Source organism: Chiloscyllium plagiosum, unplaced genomic scaffold, assembly GCF_037043375.1.
Source record: "Chiloscyllium plagiosum isolate Xiang-an unplaced genomic scaffold, Cpla_swu_hap1 HiC_scaffold_25, whole genome shotgun sequence".
Lineage (NCBI taxonomy): Eukaryota > Metazoa > Chordata > Chondrichthyes > Orectolobiformes > Hemiscylliidae > Chiloscyllium > Chiloscyllium plagiosum.
The window spans coordinates 20,248,261-20,265,134 of record NW_028270163.1 but is presented as its reverse complement, the minus strand read 5'-3'; the positions used below and the strand labels follow the sequence as shown (position 1 = coordinate 20,265,134).

At 49.0% G+C, this 16,874-nt stretch overlaps 1 protein-coding gene across 1 annotated transcript in view; it reads right to left on the bottom strand.

The window, feature by feature from the left end:
• LOC122562044 (E3 ubiquitin/ISG15 ligase TRIM25-like) overlaps window positions 1-16,874 on the bottom strand; it is a 42,342-nt gene that overhangs the window by 13,871 nt on the left and 11,597 nt on the right. Inside the window, exons 2-6 of the mRNA XM_043714494.2 lie at window positions 7,221-7,316; window positions 6,893-7,123; window positions 5,157-5,328; window positions 2,895-2,969; window positions 2,208-2,312 (exon numbers count right to left, since the gene is read on the bottom strand). Coding sequence (XP_043570429.2) covers window positions 2,208-2,312; window positions 2,895-2,969; window positions 5,157-5,328; window positions 6,893-7,123; window positions 7,221-7,316 — 679 coding nt within the window. The remainder of the gene's footprint in view (window positions 1-2,207; window positions 2,313-2,894; window positions 2,970-5,156; window positions 5,329-6,892; window positions 7,124-7,220; window positions 7,317-16,874) is intronic.

Genomic DNA, 16,874 nt, shown 5'->3' with positions numbered 1-16,874 from the left:
TAAGTGAGACTTTCATGCAAAAGAATGTAGACTGAACTAGTTCATGCTGATAAAATTGAAAGCCAATGATCCAGTCATTGTTTTTACATACTGCGACAAAATGTACAGTGAATTGCAAAGTGGATTGAAATGAAATTCAACAGGACTGGAAGGTGGAAGGTAGGCAACATGAAACTGCAGCGCTCAGGCAGTACATATTAAATGATAACCAGAAGGTTATTTAGATTTGGAACCCAAATAGATTCCATTACAAACACGATTATTAGAAAGTGATAACATATGTTGATACCAGAGTGAATCAGGACACAGTATCTTTCTAGTAATTAGACTAAATGCTAGTATAATTACTAGCATTGAGCTAAATGGAATTACATTTTACTGTCTAATATAACTGAACAAATACAAGTTTACATCATAACCTTGTGATTAAAATTTGAATATCTGTCATGAGACATGAATCCAAAGCAGAAAAGACTGGCTGAGGATTAATGTGCTTTGTTGGTTACATATTCCTTTTGATTCTACAAAGGTTGACACTGATCCAGATTCCTCCTTATTCAATTTGAAGCACCAGCCAAGTGTACACACAAGTGGGTCACAATATTATGAAATATGGCTTAATTCTAGAAAGCAAGTATAAAGTTAATGGTTTAAAATTAAGATAACAATTTATTTTTAAATTAAAGACACAGTGGTGACTCAAGTGGACGATACAATAGATGCTGGAAACCTGAACTAAACTCAAAATGTGAAGTAACAAAATCTTGGAACATCTGTGCAAAGAGAAACAGTTAACATTTTTAAAAATCTATTCACAGTTGAGGGCATTGCTGGCTAGGCCGGCATTTATTACCCATCCCTAATTGCCCAGAGGGCAGTTGAGAGTCAACCACATTGCTGTGGGTCTGGAGTCACATGTAGACCAGACTAGGTAAGGATAGCAATTTCCTTCCCAAAAGGACATTAGTGAACCAGATGGATTTTTTTTTCTGACAACTAACAATGGTTTCATGGTCTTCATTAGACTTTAAATTCTAGGTTTTTAATTAAATTCAAATTCCATCATCTGCCGTGACAGGATTCAAACCAACTAACCAGAACGTTATTTAGATCTCTGGATTAACAAACCCAGCAAATAATATCAAGCCCAATAAAATTGAAAGAGGAGTCATATTTGACTCGAAAAAATAACTCTGTTTCTATCTCCAAATGCAGCCAGACCTGCTATGTTTTTCCAGAACTTACTGCTTTTATTTCAGATTTCTGGTATCCATAGTATTATCCTTTTTTAACACACTCAATTTGGCAGAATTTCTGTTTACTTTGCTCAAATGGATGATGTATACATTGAGAAGTTAACTAGAATTACTGGACCAGAGATCATTCAGCCAGGTGAGAGCACACTTAAGGATAAATTGCCTACACGAGACCACTTCAATCTAGATTACGGACATAAACCATCTTCACATACCTCAATTTTTAAAAAATGGCAGATTTTAAAATCAGTAACACAAAGCAGTGTAATGATCCACTCATAAATCATTATAGTAATTCTGTACTTAATCTTGTAATTGCATTTTTGAAAATGGAAGTTTTAAATGAAACAATGTTAAGTGAACCTGATTCTCCCATAACAACGAAGACCAAACTGTAGTCAGTCTTTCAGACTTTTCTTTTGTCAAAAATAAATTCCTGAAATTTTGTAAGTGAAATATTGTATATTCCTTAATGGATTAATTCCTAAATCAAACAACCATTAAAATCAATTTATAATAAAGAAAGAAATACTGAATAAATACAAATAAAATCTAGAAAATTACACTGACTGGTTTTTAGAGTGACCAAGTGCTATGTGGCAGGAGAGAGAACACACACACAGAACAGAAGAGCTGCAGGCTAACCAAGTCTCAAATAGTGAAAGTGGACTCTGAGCACTTGGACAATAGCATCATTTGAGAGTAGAGGTGACAGGTAGAAGAGCAACAAAGGAGGTCCTCAGTGGTGATGCACTAAGCCCAACAGCAGAGAGAAGATGCCACATTCCCAGTGGATTGGATAGGTCAGAGAACGTGAACTCAGTATTAAATGACATTACGACAATTTGGTGACTGACATTACAGTGAAGCAACATTAACTGAGTCAACATCAAGTGGGAACCTACTGTGGTAATGTTCATCAAATATCCAATTATTGTATATATCCCTTACCAGTTACTGGAGCAGCTGGAATTGACCAAAAACCTCGAGGGACAGGTGCTACTAAAGGTTGAGGAGTGCCACCAAGACTAGCGGACGATACAGACTGGAAATCAACTGAAACAGCAAACAAGTTATATATGAAGCTACCACTATTCAACACACAAGTATGACAAGCCTTTCCTTTTCCACTGAATATTACAAGCAGGATAACTGGCAAAAACTTTCTACTCAAATTCTTTTAACAGTTGGCTCAAGATTCTCATCAATTAAAGCTTCACCTCCTGCTTGCTGTCAATGTGCAAGCAGCTTCCAAACCCAGATTACATCCTTTTTAAACTGTGCTCCCAGTCCTACACTCATCCACAAGGAGAAACATCCTCCTATAGCTATTTAAAATTCTTGATATTCCAGTAAAACCTGTATTTGTGAACCTTGATACATACAACTCATCTGTAAATCTGTATTTGTAGGTTTGTATTTGCAGATAAATTCTATTTTGTTCAAAAAGCACTCAATTTGTACACAGTCAATGTAGCATTTTATAAACTCCTACTTTAGAAATAAATGACACAGACTCCAAACAAGAACTCATGCCTAAAATACATTGCCTGTATTGCACTATAACCTGGCATCATGTGATTTTTGACCTTGTCCACCCAGCACCTCCACATCACTGTTAATCCGAAGCAAACTTACTCTTTTGGGGAGATGCTCCAGCTGTTGAACTGCACGATTGATTTAATTTGGGAGGTTGACTATTAGCCCAGGGACCTGAAATACAGCAGAAAAAAAAACATTTTGTTCAATAACATGAAAACTATCTCGAGGCCGAACAGCAAAACATCTGTCTTGGAAATACAAAAGCAAAGGACAGGATTTTGCAATTGCTATGAATTAGCTAGAAATAATACACTAAGATCAAAAAACTCTGAAAACTTAACATTTTATAATGATAATTGAAAAGAAATTCAGGGTGGTATACAAACTACAATGTTTTATGCAATAAATTAGCATTAAATAAGGAGAATGAAAGGAAACCTATTCCAAAGTATGCAAAACGATCATTAGACTATAGCCATGTCCTACTAGGGCAGCATTGCGGAAATCAAGCTCCACTACTCCCACAGGAATCACTAAAGTTTTAATCAACGTACGCAAAATTCCCATGTTACCTGGCAGATAGACCAGGCTGACAGAAAACATGGACCAAGACTCATTAAGAAGAACTACCAATAAGTTAAAAATCACACAACACTAGGTTATCATGTGATGAAGGAGCAGCGCTTTGAAAGCTAGTGCTTCCAAATAAACCTGTTGGACTATATCCTGATGTTGTGAGATCTTTAACTTCGTCCACCCCAGTCCAATACCAGCACCTCCAAATCATGACTGCCAATTATTACAAATAAATAGATTCTAGTCACGGATAAGCAACTATAAACTGTTGATGTGCTACTAAATCAGCTAAAAACACTAACTTTCTAAAGCATTCCTATACACTTATTTGCAGACACTTAAAAAAAATTGGTGTTATGGGTAGAAGGAAGAAATTTGGAATTTAGTTCAATGGCTCCAGTTCACAGGATTCACTTGTTCGAACGTGTTATTCTTCAATCTCTTTTCTCCAGGTCCTTTTCAACTCTTAGCAGGAGGCACGGGTAATTGGTACACTAACTGAACATTTTCTTAGTTCTTGAAGAAAGCCACAACTTACAGCAACTAGTGAGGGAAAATAACTGGCTTTCTTTAGATTTCAGGTTTTCTACTGGAGAAAAAAATACACACCCATCTCCTCTTCCAGAGGTTGAGAGGCATCTGTTGATACTGTTCACACCTACAAGCTGTACAGCTAATTGCATAGTTGTTGCCAGGCTGATGGCATTTGTCATCTACAACTCCATGAGCCAACCGGCTATTTATTCCCAGATTAATTTTTACCTTGTACACAGCCCCAGGTGCAAGCCTGTCTACAGTCTCCCCCACTACTTGTACAAAGCACCAGAGTAAACACAGCTTCAGAAACTCATTTTTAAGAAGTGCAGTAATTGCAACCACAATCCTTGGTTTTTTTAAAAAAAAAGAAAATTTCCAATTTCAATCCACAAACAGAAATACAGAAAAATAGAAGAGCACAGTTTTTAAACACTATCCAACAATGAGACCTTGGTTTATGCAGTACAAATGCAGTTTGCCAAAGGGAATAAAATGATATGACTTTCAGCATTAAAATCGTCACAGCTCAAAACTGTTCATTTATATTTTTGCTTTCCTCATTTCTGAATGTATCACAAATTTCAAAATAGCAGCTTAAAGTAATTAGGATTTCAGTTGTTATACATAGAATAATAGAGACCAGGAAGATCCTAGTCTTTGCGGAGTTAACTGATGTCAGGCAAGACTCTTCAGAAAGAGAAAGAGGATAAAGGAATAAAATTGGATTCAAGTTTGCTGGAGAAGGAAGTATATACATACATTTGAATTAGGAATAGGATAGTTAGCGTCTTGAATCTGTTCCACCATTCAAAAAGATCATGACTGATCAACTCCATTGTCCTGTCTGCCCCAGATAGCCCGTGACTCTCATTAGTCAAGAATCTATCCACTACTGCCTGAAAAATATTCAATGAGCCTTACTCCACCACACTTTGGAGAAGAAAGTTCCTCAGACCATGACCCTGAGAAAAAAAAATTATTCTCACTTCTGATGGAGGCAGGGTCTTTGAATATTTTTAAGATGATAGTAGGCAAGCAAATCAAAGGTCATTGGGGGTAGACGGGAATATGGAATTCAGAGCACAAACAGGTCCTATTGAATGTTCATACATCTTAAATAGGAAAACTGAATCCACTAGTTCTAGTATAAAAACAAAAAGTCCTGGCGAAATGCAGGGGGTCTGGCAGCATCTGTGGAGATAGAAATAGAGTTAACCGTGGAGAAAAACTGAAGAACATGCAAACCATTTTCTTTGATTGCAGGTAGCTTCTCCTTGTGGGCCTCCTGCAGTTGCTGCATAATACTCGTAGTCAGTTCGAGAACGATGCTCTTCAAACAGGAGAGCTGCTTATCAATGTCTGTGTCTAACGTAGGCAAGACCAGATCCATCTCTATTGCTTCTAGAGTTTGAAACTCCTGAAAGGCAAGACGTCACAAGAGTGATTCCTCAGCATGACTCACCCTCATATAAAACATGTAGGGCACAAGATCAAGACAAAGGAAACCACACAATGCTTCCTTTTACATTGCTGGTTCATTGCCAAGTGAAACTCTGCTGCTTCCATAGATCATGTGACACCACTGAGTGAGTAGTATGTCTTGTTCCCTGATCAGGACCTCTCTCTCTCAGCTACATAAAATGTGGACTTTCTGTCGATGGTGAATGGCACCAAAGATCAGGGGTTCATTTGCAACGGCAACAGAAGCAGTTTTGGCACGTGATGGCCTGGACATCATCTCCAAGCATTTGCATCTTTACAATTAGAAAGGACTTCTAGATAACTGTGGAAGGTAGTCTCCATATAGGTTTGGCCCATGGAACAAACAGATCCAGATGTCCAGCAACACATGCTGCAGCCAGAACCCAGCTCACTTCAATATAAATGTACTGCACTCAGCATGACTGGCAGCCTTGAAACATGATGTGTCATGTCAAGGCTCCAGCTGCTGTATGTGAACAGGGCAAGGCTTTTAGACTAAATTAAAGCAAAACATTACAATTGCTGGAGATCTGAAATAAAATCAGTAAATCCTGGAAAAACCCAGCAGGCCTAGCAACATCTACGGACAGAGAAACAGAATTATTTTTTGAGTCAAAGTTTGGAACCAAACCTCTAACAGCCTTATGCTCCACTGGACAGCCCACATCCAATAATACTGAGAAACATAGGTTTGACTGAAAAATAAGCATAACCAATTAGGTAGAACACACATAAATATGAAAAACTTAAAGCCTAATGGAGGACTTGAGCATTAAAGATTTAATAGGGCAAGTCAGAAATTAGGATAGACCTAAAGGTATGGAGCCAACACATGTATGTTATTAATTAAGGACAGACAAAAGGAAACAATAGTTTAAAAACTAAAATTAAGGCCTTGGGAAGAGACATGACAACAACAAACCAAAGTATGAAAATAATGTTAATTAAGGAGAGATACTGGAACCATCTAACAGCTAAGAGATGGCAAATATCCTTATGACATGAACACCATTAGAAACAGGACAAGACAACACACTAACTCAAAGAAATGAGACATGGTTACTGATAAATCTTGAACAAAAGACTATTTTGAGCCTGAATGAATAAGAGATAAAAACAATAGCTAATAAACATCTAAAGTAAATTTATTAGAGAAAAGTGCACAACTCCATAAAGAAATCTTCACTGAGAAGGAAGCTGATCCCAGATGACTGAACTTGGAAATGAACCAGGACAGAAAAATGCTACAAATGGTTGAAAACACAACACATCAGGCAGCATGTGCGGAGAGAAACAAAGCTACGACTTAAGGTTGATGACTTTTCGTCAGAACAGGATGTGTAATTGTTTATTTTTCAGGTGTTTGGAAAGGCACAATGGAATTCCTCAATTTAAACATAAAGTTCAAACTGCCCAAGCAACATTCCTGATCTCTTAATCCTTAATCTTACCCATTGCAAAATAAACAAATCTGAAAATAGCTTCAATTTTGGGCTTGCCTTCAAGAGTTGGATATTGTCAGCTTTCAACAGCCGGTCTATCTCATCAGTCTTCCTGGTCAGCCCACTGCACCTCTGGTTCAGCCAGCTCTGGATACTGTCAGCTTGGGCCAAGGCGACAGCCTCCTCACTGTCGATAATGTTTGTTGCAATACTCTGAGATTCTTTAATACAGTTAATCAGATCACCAAAGTGCTTATCGATGTCAGACCTCACCTGGAATGTGGTTTCCTGGATGAAGAAGAGAAAGTTACAGGTTCAGACAGAACTGAAATAAGGAGCAGGGAAATTGTTAGAATTGCTTGCAAATGGATGGGCTGGTACTCACTTTGATGGAAGTAACGTTCTCTTTTAATTTATTAATTGATGTATTGATATCTTCAATCTGACTCTGCCTTCTTATTTTTTCTTCCTGAAGAAGTTTCTTTATAGAGTACACAATATAAACAAAACAGCATTTTAAAACATTTGCTGAAGTACATTGCGTATGCAAAACAATGACATCCTCGATACCACCTTAAATCACAATACACTAATTTACACCATTCACCTCCACATTTGTTATCTGTGCAAAGCACTTTCACTCCATGCTGATGTTCAACTTGTCATGGGTAAATGCAGAGTCAAGGATTCAGAGACGTAGTAGTCAGACCATCTCCTGCAGCATGCCTCATTGTACCAGGCTGAGCTGAGAGTCCATATTTAAAATGATACAGATTCCATTTAGATAGCACCCTTCCAACCTCAGGTTTACTGCTCCCTGTAAGCTTAAAATCTTTAATATCCCTGCTTGGGACGTGCAAGCTGGATCCTTTAAGTTACCATGCATGTGTGGCCATAAAACTAAAATTCAAAAGACCGCACTCCTCAACAAATCACCCATGCACTGGAGATAACAATATCAGTGGGAACGCTGATCAGGGCATGTTAAAATGGTTTATGGCCAATAAAAGCGTTTTGAAACACAGACACCATTGTAACGGGGGAATTTGCTCCTAGCAGTTTGATGCAATTGTGAAGTGAAACCACTCTACAGCACAGAGCTATGGCTCACCTAAAGAGTTGAAGGTCTCCTTGTAATGGCAACACTATACAGAGCAGCAAGTTTGAAATGGTACCTTATATAAACATTATTTACTAACAATTCAAAGATAGTGTCCATTTAAAATCAAAGTTCTCTTATTTTAATCACAGCATCACACAATCACAAATGAAATTCTATTAACATACAGATTAAAGGCTAGTAGTGATGTGGATTATGCATTAATACATGTACCTCTTATGGCATATTTTTAACATTAGAGGAGAACATCCACACAGGTTCTCTCATGTTGAAACTTTAACAGAAATTCAGAAACCATTGTTTCCTGCCAAAGGTAACACAGCACTTTGCAAAATTTCAGTTCAAAGGATCTTAACATAAGCCTCCCCTGTGGATCATCCACTTCACCCACATTCTTCCCATACACCGTTTCATTTAACCTGGAACTGAAAATTAGTCTCAGTAATAGTGACCATGAAATTATTATTAATCACTGTAAAAATTCATCTGGTTCACTATTGTCCTTTAGGGAAGAAAATCTACTGTCCTCACCTGGTCTGGCCTACATGTGACTCAAGTCCCATAGCAAGATGATGGGCTCATTAATGGCCTGGCAAGCCATTCTCCCAGGGGCAATTACTGATGAACAACAAAAGGAACTCCCACATCAAATGAAGGACAAATAGAAAAATTCAAGGAATCACAAGAGTCTTGCCACAAATGTTCAGACACCAAGTGTCTGTTCCAAAAGTAAAATGATTATAATCTTTTTATGCTGATGTGTACTTGGGGGAGAAGGGGTTGTGGCAGAGGGCTGTGTGTGCAAGATCCAGCCACAGTACATTGTGCAAAAATGTGCTAACAACTCACAACTTGATGTTACTGCAGAGATCATACAACTGCCAGAGCAGGGTGTTTACTGGGGTTAGGAAAAAAAAGCAACAGGACCTACTGGATCCTACATGACAACACAAAATGTGCAGTACTTGCCAACAGTGCTTCACAAACTAATGGCACAAAACAATGTAACTGAACTTTCAAAGTCAGGTCAATGTCCAAAGTGCTGATTTACTCCATTATTTGCTGCCTTTGTAAAGTGAATGATCAGCAACTTGCAAAGAAAGGTTTGGAAGACAGAATACCTCTGTATTATTTGTGGGATCTTGCTGGTGATAAATGACTGCCATATTTCCTGCAACACAAGTTTCATGACATTGTAAAGTGCTGTACAGCCAAACTCCTGAGACAGAAAGGAGCTATATAAATACAAGTTTATATCAACTATATCCAAGCTGTCAGGTCTAGTGGACAAGATTAGGGTCAAGCAGATTGGTGTTCCTTTGAAGGATATTATGAGATGTCCTGGTGCCCTGATAAGCAATTGACCCTTCTGTTAATCACATTGCCTTTTCAGCTGACTTATCAAGGGGTCTCATAAAAACCTGTGCTGTGTCCTGAAGGTGTGCGACTTCCCCAGCAGGTTTCTGCAAGGCTACTTTAATTGCAATAAAGTGACAGTATACTTTATTGCAATTCAGGTCAGTTTCCAGTCATCATGACTAATCATTCTAATGTCGATTTGCATTAGCCCGAATCAAAGGGAGTAGATCACGCAAGGTCCTTCTCACAGAAGCTGGAGGACCCTGTCAGATGTAATACTTATAAAACGATTTGATCAATAACATGTCCTAAGTTATCTGAAGTACTGCAGAGAATGACCATTTTTGTTTTTGGCTCGTATTGCTTTCAAAGTAATTTATGTCATCAAGCTAAGAGGAGCCTGCACTAAAGGACGAAACAGGTTCTTAAGCAATCAACAGTGGTCGCGTAGTTGTCACGAGTCACACAGTTATAGAGCTAAGAAATAGATACTTCGGTCCAACTTGACCATGCTAACCAATATCCTAAATTGATCCAGTTTCATATTCCAGCATTTGGCCCATATCCCTCTAAACGCTTCCTATTCATGGAGCCATCCAGATGCTTTTTAAATGTTTTAATTGTACCAGCTTCCACCACATCCTGAGGTAGCTCATTCCATACGTGCACCACCTTCTGCATGAAAACATTGCCCCTTAGGTCCCTTTTAAATCTTTCTCCTCTCACCTTAAACCTATGCCCTCGAGTTTTGTATTCTCCTAACCTGGGGGAAAAAAAAAAGACCTTGGCTATTCACCTTATCCACACCTCTCACAATGTCATCGTCATAGTCACACAGCACGGAAACAGACCCTTCAGCCCAAGCCAAACATAATCCCAAACTAAACTAGTCCCATCTGCCTGCTCCAGGCCCACATCCCTCCAAACCGTTCCTATCCATGTACTTATCCAAATGTCTTTTAAATATTGTAATTGTACCTGCATCCACCACTTCCCCAGGAAGTTCATTCCACACACAAACCACGCTCTGTGTAAAAAATTTGCCTCGTCTTTTTTAAATCTTTCACCTTAAACATGTATCCCAGAGTCTTGAAATTCCCCATATTAGGGAGAACTATCACCTCTACCTATACCTCTTATTATTTTACAAACTTCCAGCAGGTCACCTCTCAGCCTCCTCCACTCTTTAAAAAAAAAAGTCCCAGCCTATATTTATAACTCAAACCTTCCAAACCCGGCCACCTCCAGGTAAATCTTTTCTGAACCCTGTCCAGCTTGATAATATCCTTCCTATAACTGGGCCACCAGAACTGGACACAGTATTCCAGAAGAGGTCTCACCAATGATCTTATAAATCCCCATAAGATTACCTCAGCCTCCGACACTCCAGAGAAATAGCCCCAGCTCATTCAGTCAATCCATATAGCTCAAATGTTCCAACGCCAACAACATCCTTCTAAATCTTTTCTGCATTCTTTATTGCAACTCTTTACCAAATTCAAATTTCACCATCATCAAACTCATGTCCCCAGAATACTAACAGAAATTGCTGGAAAAACTCAGCAGGTCTGGCCACATCTGTGTTGCTGAACTTAGAATTACTGAAGAGAGGTCAGAGGAACTAAAGTATTAACTCTGCTTTCTATCCACAGATTCTGCCAGATGTGATGGATTTCCCAGCAATCCATAGTTCCTTATTTCTACTGGCAGATGTAGGGTTCTGGACTGTGCATCCAGTGGCATTACCTCATTTCTTCCACACCCCACCCTGGGGACCCTCTCATTCCCCCCTCTACATCCCACCCTGGGGACCCTCTCTCTGCATCCAACACTTTCTTTCCCCCCCCCCCACATCATATCCTGTCGTCCCACACATCACACACCCAAAACTGGGGAGCCCCTCTCCCCCCACCACATTCCACTATGGGGAACCCCCACCCCGGGGATACTCTCCCCACTTTCCTGACCATCCCATCCTGGTGTCCCACACACTATCCTGGGGTCCCTCCCACATCAGACCACTTCCCCCACCCCCCCAACCCTAGATCCTCCTCCGGAATCACACCCCCACCCCAAGGTCCCTCTGTCACCCCCACATTCCACCCAGGGTTCTCTCAGCTCCCACCCCCAGTACCCTCTCTCCCTCTGATGCTGGGGTCCCACACCACTCCCACCCTGGGGACCATCTCTCTCTCCCCCTCCCTTCCACATCCCACTCTGGGGCCCCACACCACCCACCCATGGGACCCTTTCTCCCTCTGATCCTGGCGTCCCAGAACTCCCACCCTGGGGGGGGAACATCTCACCCACCCTCTCTCCCACAACCCACCCTGGGGTCCCACACCCCCTATCCTGGAGAACCTGTCTGCTAGCCCCCACCGCCATCCTACACTGGGGCCCCAAACCACACAACACCACACCCACCCTGTGGGGCCATCTCTCCCTCCATCCCACATCCCAATAGGTTAGGGACCAGCATTCTGGCAGGCAGGTTTGCTACTGCAACACAGCTACGTTTAAACTAAGTAGCGGGGAGGGGACAAACTGGATGTTTAAGAAGGAAATTGGAAGGAAAGTTAGAACAAGGGAAGTCAAGAAAGACAACTGTATCAATGAGGCAGAAAACTCAGAAAGGGATCATGCTGTAAGGCTGAGTGAAATAGGAGTTGATGGGAAGGGTGAGGGCAGTAACAAAATAAAAATACTATACATGAATGTATGAAGCATTAGAAATAAGATGGATGAGTTCGACGCTCTTTTGGAAATCGGCAGATACAATATTGTAGGGATAACTGAGACGTGGTTTCAAGTGGACAGGGCCTGGGAAATGAATATTCAAAGCTACACGTGCTATCGTAAGGACAGACTGACGGGCAGAGGGGGTGGGGTGGCCTTGTTGGTAAGGAATGATAAACAGTCCCTTGCGCGGGGGGACCTGGAATCAGGGGATGTAGAGTCAGTGTGGATACAGCTGAGAAATACTAAGGGTAAAAAGACCCTCTTGGGAGTTATCTACAGGCCCCAAAACAGTAGTCTGGATGTCGGATGTAAGTTAAATCAGGAGCTGAAATTGGCCTGTCGCAGAGATGTTACTACAGTTGTTATGGGGGATTTTAACATGCAGGTCGACTGGGAGAATCAGGATGATATTGGACCTCAAGAAAGAGACTTTGTGGAGTGCCTCAGAGATGGATTCTTAGAGCAGCTGGTGCTGGAGCCAACCAGGGAGAAGGCAATTCTGGATCTGGTATTGTGCAACAAACCAGAATTGGTCAGAGACCTCGAAGTGAAGGAGTCATTGGGAAGTAGTGACCATAATACAATAAGCTTCAATCTACAATTTGAGAAGGAGAGGGTACAATCAGAAGTGACAATATTTCTGTTGAATAAAAGGGAACTCTGAAGCTATGAGGGAGGAGCTGGCTAAAGTTCAATGATTTAATACCTTAGCAGGGATGACAGTGGAGGAACAATGGCAGATATTTCTGTGTATAATGCAGAAGATGCAGGATCAGTTCATTCCAAAAAGGAAGAAAGATCCTAGGAGGAGGCATGGGTGGCCGTGGCTGACGAGGGAAGTTAAGAAACATATAAAGTTAAAAGAGAAAAAGTATAACATAGCTAAGATAAGTGGGAAAACAGAGGACTGGGAAGCTTTTAAAGAACAACAGAGGATTACTAAGAAGGAAATACACAGAGGAAAAATGAGGTACGAAGGTAAACTGGCCAATAATATAAAGGAGGATAGTCAAAGTTTTTTTTAGGTATGTGAAAGGCAAAAAAATGGTTAAAACTAAAATTGGGCCCTTGAAGATAGAAACAGGGGAATATATTACAGGGAACAAAGAAATGGCAGAAGAATTGAATTGGTACTTCAGATCTGTGGGGGGGGGGAGAGAGTGGGGGGGGGGGGGAGAGAGTGGGGGGGGGGGGAGAGAGTGGGGGGGGGGGGAGAGAGTGGGGGGGGGGGAGAGAGTGTGGGGGGGGGGGGGGGGGGGAGTGTGGGGGGGGGGGGGGGAGAGAGTGGGGGGGGGGGGAGAGAGTGGGGGGGGGGAGAGAGTGGGGGGGGGAGAGAGTGTGGGGGGGGGGGAGAGAGTGTGGGGGGGGGGGGGGGAGTGTGGGGGGGGGGGGGGGGAGTGTGGGGGGGGGGGGGGGGGAGTGTGGGGGGGGGGAGTGGGGGGGGGGGGGGGAGTGTGGGGGGGGGGGAGGGAGTGTGGGGGGGGGGGGGAGTGTGGGGGGGGGGGGAGTGTGGGGGGGGGGGGGGGGGGAGTGTGGGGGGGGGGGGGGGGAGTGTGGGGGGGGGGGGGGGGGAGTGTGGGGGGGGGAGTGTGGGGGGGGGGAGTGTGGGGGGGGGGGGGGAGTGTGGGGGGGGGGGGGGGGGAGTGTGGGGGGGGGGGGGGGGGAGTGTGGGGGGGGGGGGGAGTGTGGGGGGGGGGGGGGGGGAGTGTGGGGGGGGGGGAAGTGTGGGGGGGGGAGTGTGGGGGGGGGGGAGTGTGGGGGGGGGGAAGTGTGGGGGGGGGGAGTGTGGGGGGGGGGGAGTGTGTGGGGGGGAGAGTGTGTGGGGGGGAGAGTGTGTGGGGGGGGGAGTGTGTGGGGGGGAGAGTGTGTGGGGGGGAGAGTGTGTGGGGGGGGGGAGTGTGTGGGGGGGGGGAGTGTGTGGGGGGGGGGAGTGTGTGGGGGGGGGGAGTGTGTGGGGGGGGGGAGTGTGTGGGGGGGGGGGAGTGTGTGGGGGGGGAGTGGGGGGGGGGGAGTGGGGGGGGGGGGGAGTGGGGGGGGGGGAGTGGGGGGGGGGGAAGGGAGTAGGGGGGGGGAGTGGGGGGGGGGGAGTGGGGGGGGGGGGGAGTGGGGGGGGGGGGAGTGGGGGGGGGGGAGTGGGGGGGGGGGGGGGGAGTGGGGGGGGGGGGGGGAGTGGGGGGGGGGGGGGAGTGGGGGGGGGGAGTGGGGGGGGGGGGGAGTGGGGGGGGGGGAGTGGGGGGGGGGGGGGAGTGGGGGGGGGGGGAGTGGGGGGGGGGGGAGTGGGGGGGGGGAGTGGGGGGGGGGGAAGTGGGGGGGGGGAGTGGGGGGGGGAAGTGGGGGGGGGGGGAGTGGGGGGGGGAGTGGGGGGGGGAGTGTGGGGGGGGAGTGGGGGGGGGAGTGGGGGGGGGAGTGGGGGGGGGGAGTGGGGGGGGGGAGTGGGGGGGGGGAGTGGGGGGGGGGAGTGGGGGGGGGGGGGGGGGAGTGTGGGGGGGGGGGAGTGTGGGGGGGGGGAGTGTGGGGGGGGGGGGGGGGGAGTGTGGGGGGGGGGGGGAGTGTGGGGGGGGGAGGAGTGTGGGGGGGGGGAGGAGTGTGGGGGGGGGGAGGAGTGTGGGGGGGGGGAGGAGTGTGGGGGGGGGGAGGAGTGTGGGGGGGGAGGAGTGTGGGGGGGGGAGGAGTGTGGGGGGGGGAGGAGTGTGGGGGGGGGAGGAGTGTGGGGGGGGGAGGAGTGTGGGGGGGGGAGGAGTGTGGGGGGGGGAGGAGTGTGGGGGGGGAGGAGTGTGGGGGGGGAGGAGTGTGGGGGGGGGGAGGAGTGTGGGGGGGGGAGGAGTGTGGGGGGGGGAGGAGTGTGGGGGGGGGAGGAGTGTGGGGGGGGGAGGAGTGTGGGGGGGGGGAAGTGTGGGGGGGGGGAGTGTGGGGGGGGGGGGGAGTGTGGGGGGGGGGGGAGTGTGGGGGGGGGGGGGAGTGTGGGGGGGGGGGGAGTGTGGGGGGGGGGGGAGTGTGGGGGGGGGGGGGGGAGTGTGTGGGGGGGGGGGAGAGTGTGGGGGGGGGGGGAGAGTGTGGGGGGGGGGAGTGTGGGGGGGGGGGGAGTGTGGGGGGGGGGGAGTGTGGGGGGGGGGGAGTGTGGGGGGGGGGAGTGTGTGGGGGGGGGAGTGTGTGGGGGGGGAGTGTGTGGGGGGGGGAGTGTGGGGGGGGGGGGGGAGTGTGGGGGGGGGAGAGTGTGGGGGGGGGGGGGGAGTGTGTGGGGGGGGGAGTGTGGGGGGGGGGGGAGTGTGGGGGGGGGGAGTGTGGGGGGGGGGGGAGTGTGGGGGGGGGGGGGAGTGTGGGGGGGGGGGGGGGGGGAGTGTGGGGGGGGGGGAATGTGGGGGGGGGGGGGGAGTGTGGGGGGGGGAGTGTGGGGGGGGGAGTGTAGGGGGGGGGGGGGAGTGTGGGGGGGGGGGAGTGTGTGGGGGGGGGGAGTGTGTGGGGGGGGGAGAAGTGTGGGGGGGGGGGGAGTGTGGGGGGGGGGGGGGAGTGTGGGGGGGGGGGGAGTGTGGGGGGGGGGGGGAGTGTGGGGGGGGGAGTGTAGGGGGGGGGGGGGAGTGTGGGGGTGGGGGGGAGTGTGGGGGGGGGGGGGGAGTGTGTGGGGGGGGGAGAAGTGTGGGGGGGGGGAGTGTGGGGGGGGGGAGTGTGGGGGGGGGGGGGGGAGTGTGGGGGGGGGGGGAGTGTGGGGGGGGGGGAGTGTGGGGGGGGGGAGTGTGGGGGGGGGAGTGTGGGGGGGGGAGTGTGGGGGGGGGAGTGTGGGGGTGGGGGGGAGTGTGGGGGGGGGGGGAGTGTGGGGGGGGGGGGGGAGTGTGGGGGGGGGGGGAGTGTGGGGGGGGGGGGGGGAGTGTGGGGGGGGGGGGGGGAGTGGGGGGGGGGGGGGGGGAGTGTGGGGGGGGGGGGGAGTGTGGGGGGGGGGAATGTGGGGGGGGGGGGGGGAGTGTGGGGGGGGAGTGTGGGGGGGGAGTGTAGGGGGGGGGGAGTGTGGGGGGGGGGGGGGGGGAGTGTGTGGGGGGGGGAGTGTGTGGGGGGGGGGGAGTGTGGGGGGGGGGGGAGTGTGGGGGGGGGGTGTGGGGGGGGGGAGTGTGGGGGGGGGGGAGTGTGGGGGGGGGGGGGGGGAGTGTGGGGGGGGGGGGGGAGTGTGGGGGGGGGAGTGTGGGGGGGGGGAGTGTGGGGGGGGGGGGGGAGTGTGGGGGGGGGGGGGAGTGTGGGGGGGGGGGGGGGAGTGTGGGGGGGGGGGAATGTGGGGGGGGGGGAGTGTGGGGGGGGGAGTGTGGGGGGGGAGTGTAGGGGGGGGGGGGGGAGTGTGGGGGGGGGGGGAGTGTGGAGGGGGGGGAATGTGGGGGGGGGGGGAGTGTGGGGGGGGGGAGTGTGGGGGGGGGAGTGTAGGGGGGGGGGGGGGGGGAGTGTGGGGGGGGGGGGGGAGTGTGTGGGGGGGGGAGTGTGTGGGGGGGGGGAGTGTGGGGGGGGGGGGGAGTGTGGGGGGGGGGGGAGTGTGGGGGGGGGGGGGGAGTGTGGGGGGGGGGGGAGTGTGGGGGGGGAGTGTGTGGGGGGGGAGTGTGTGGGGGGGGGAGTGTGGGGGGGGGGAGTGTGGGGGGGGGGGGGGAGTGTGGGGGGGGGGGAGGAGTGTGGGGGGGGGGGGGAGTGTGGGGGGGGGGGAGTGTGGGGGGGGGGAGTGTGGGGGGGGGGGGGAGTGTGGGGGGGGGGGGAGTGTGGGGGGGGGGGAGTGTGGGGGGGGGGGAGTGTGGGGGGGGGGAGTGTGGGGGGGGGGAGTGTGGGGGGGGGGAGAGTGTGGGGAGGGGAGAG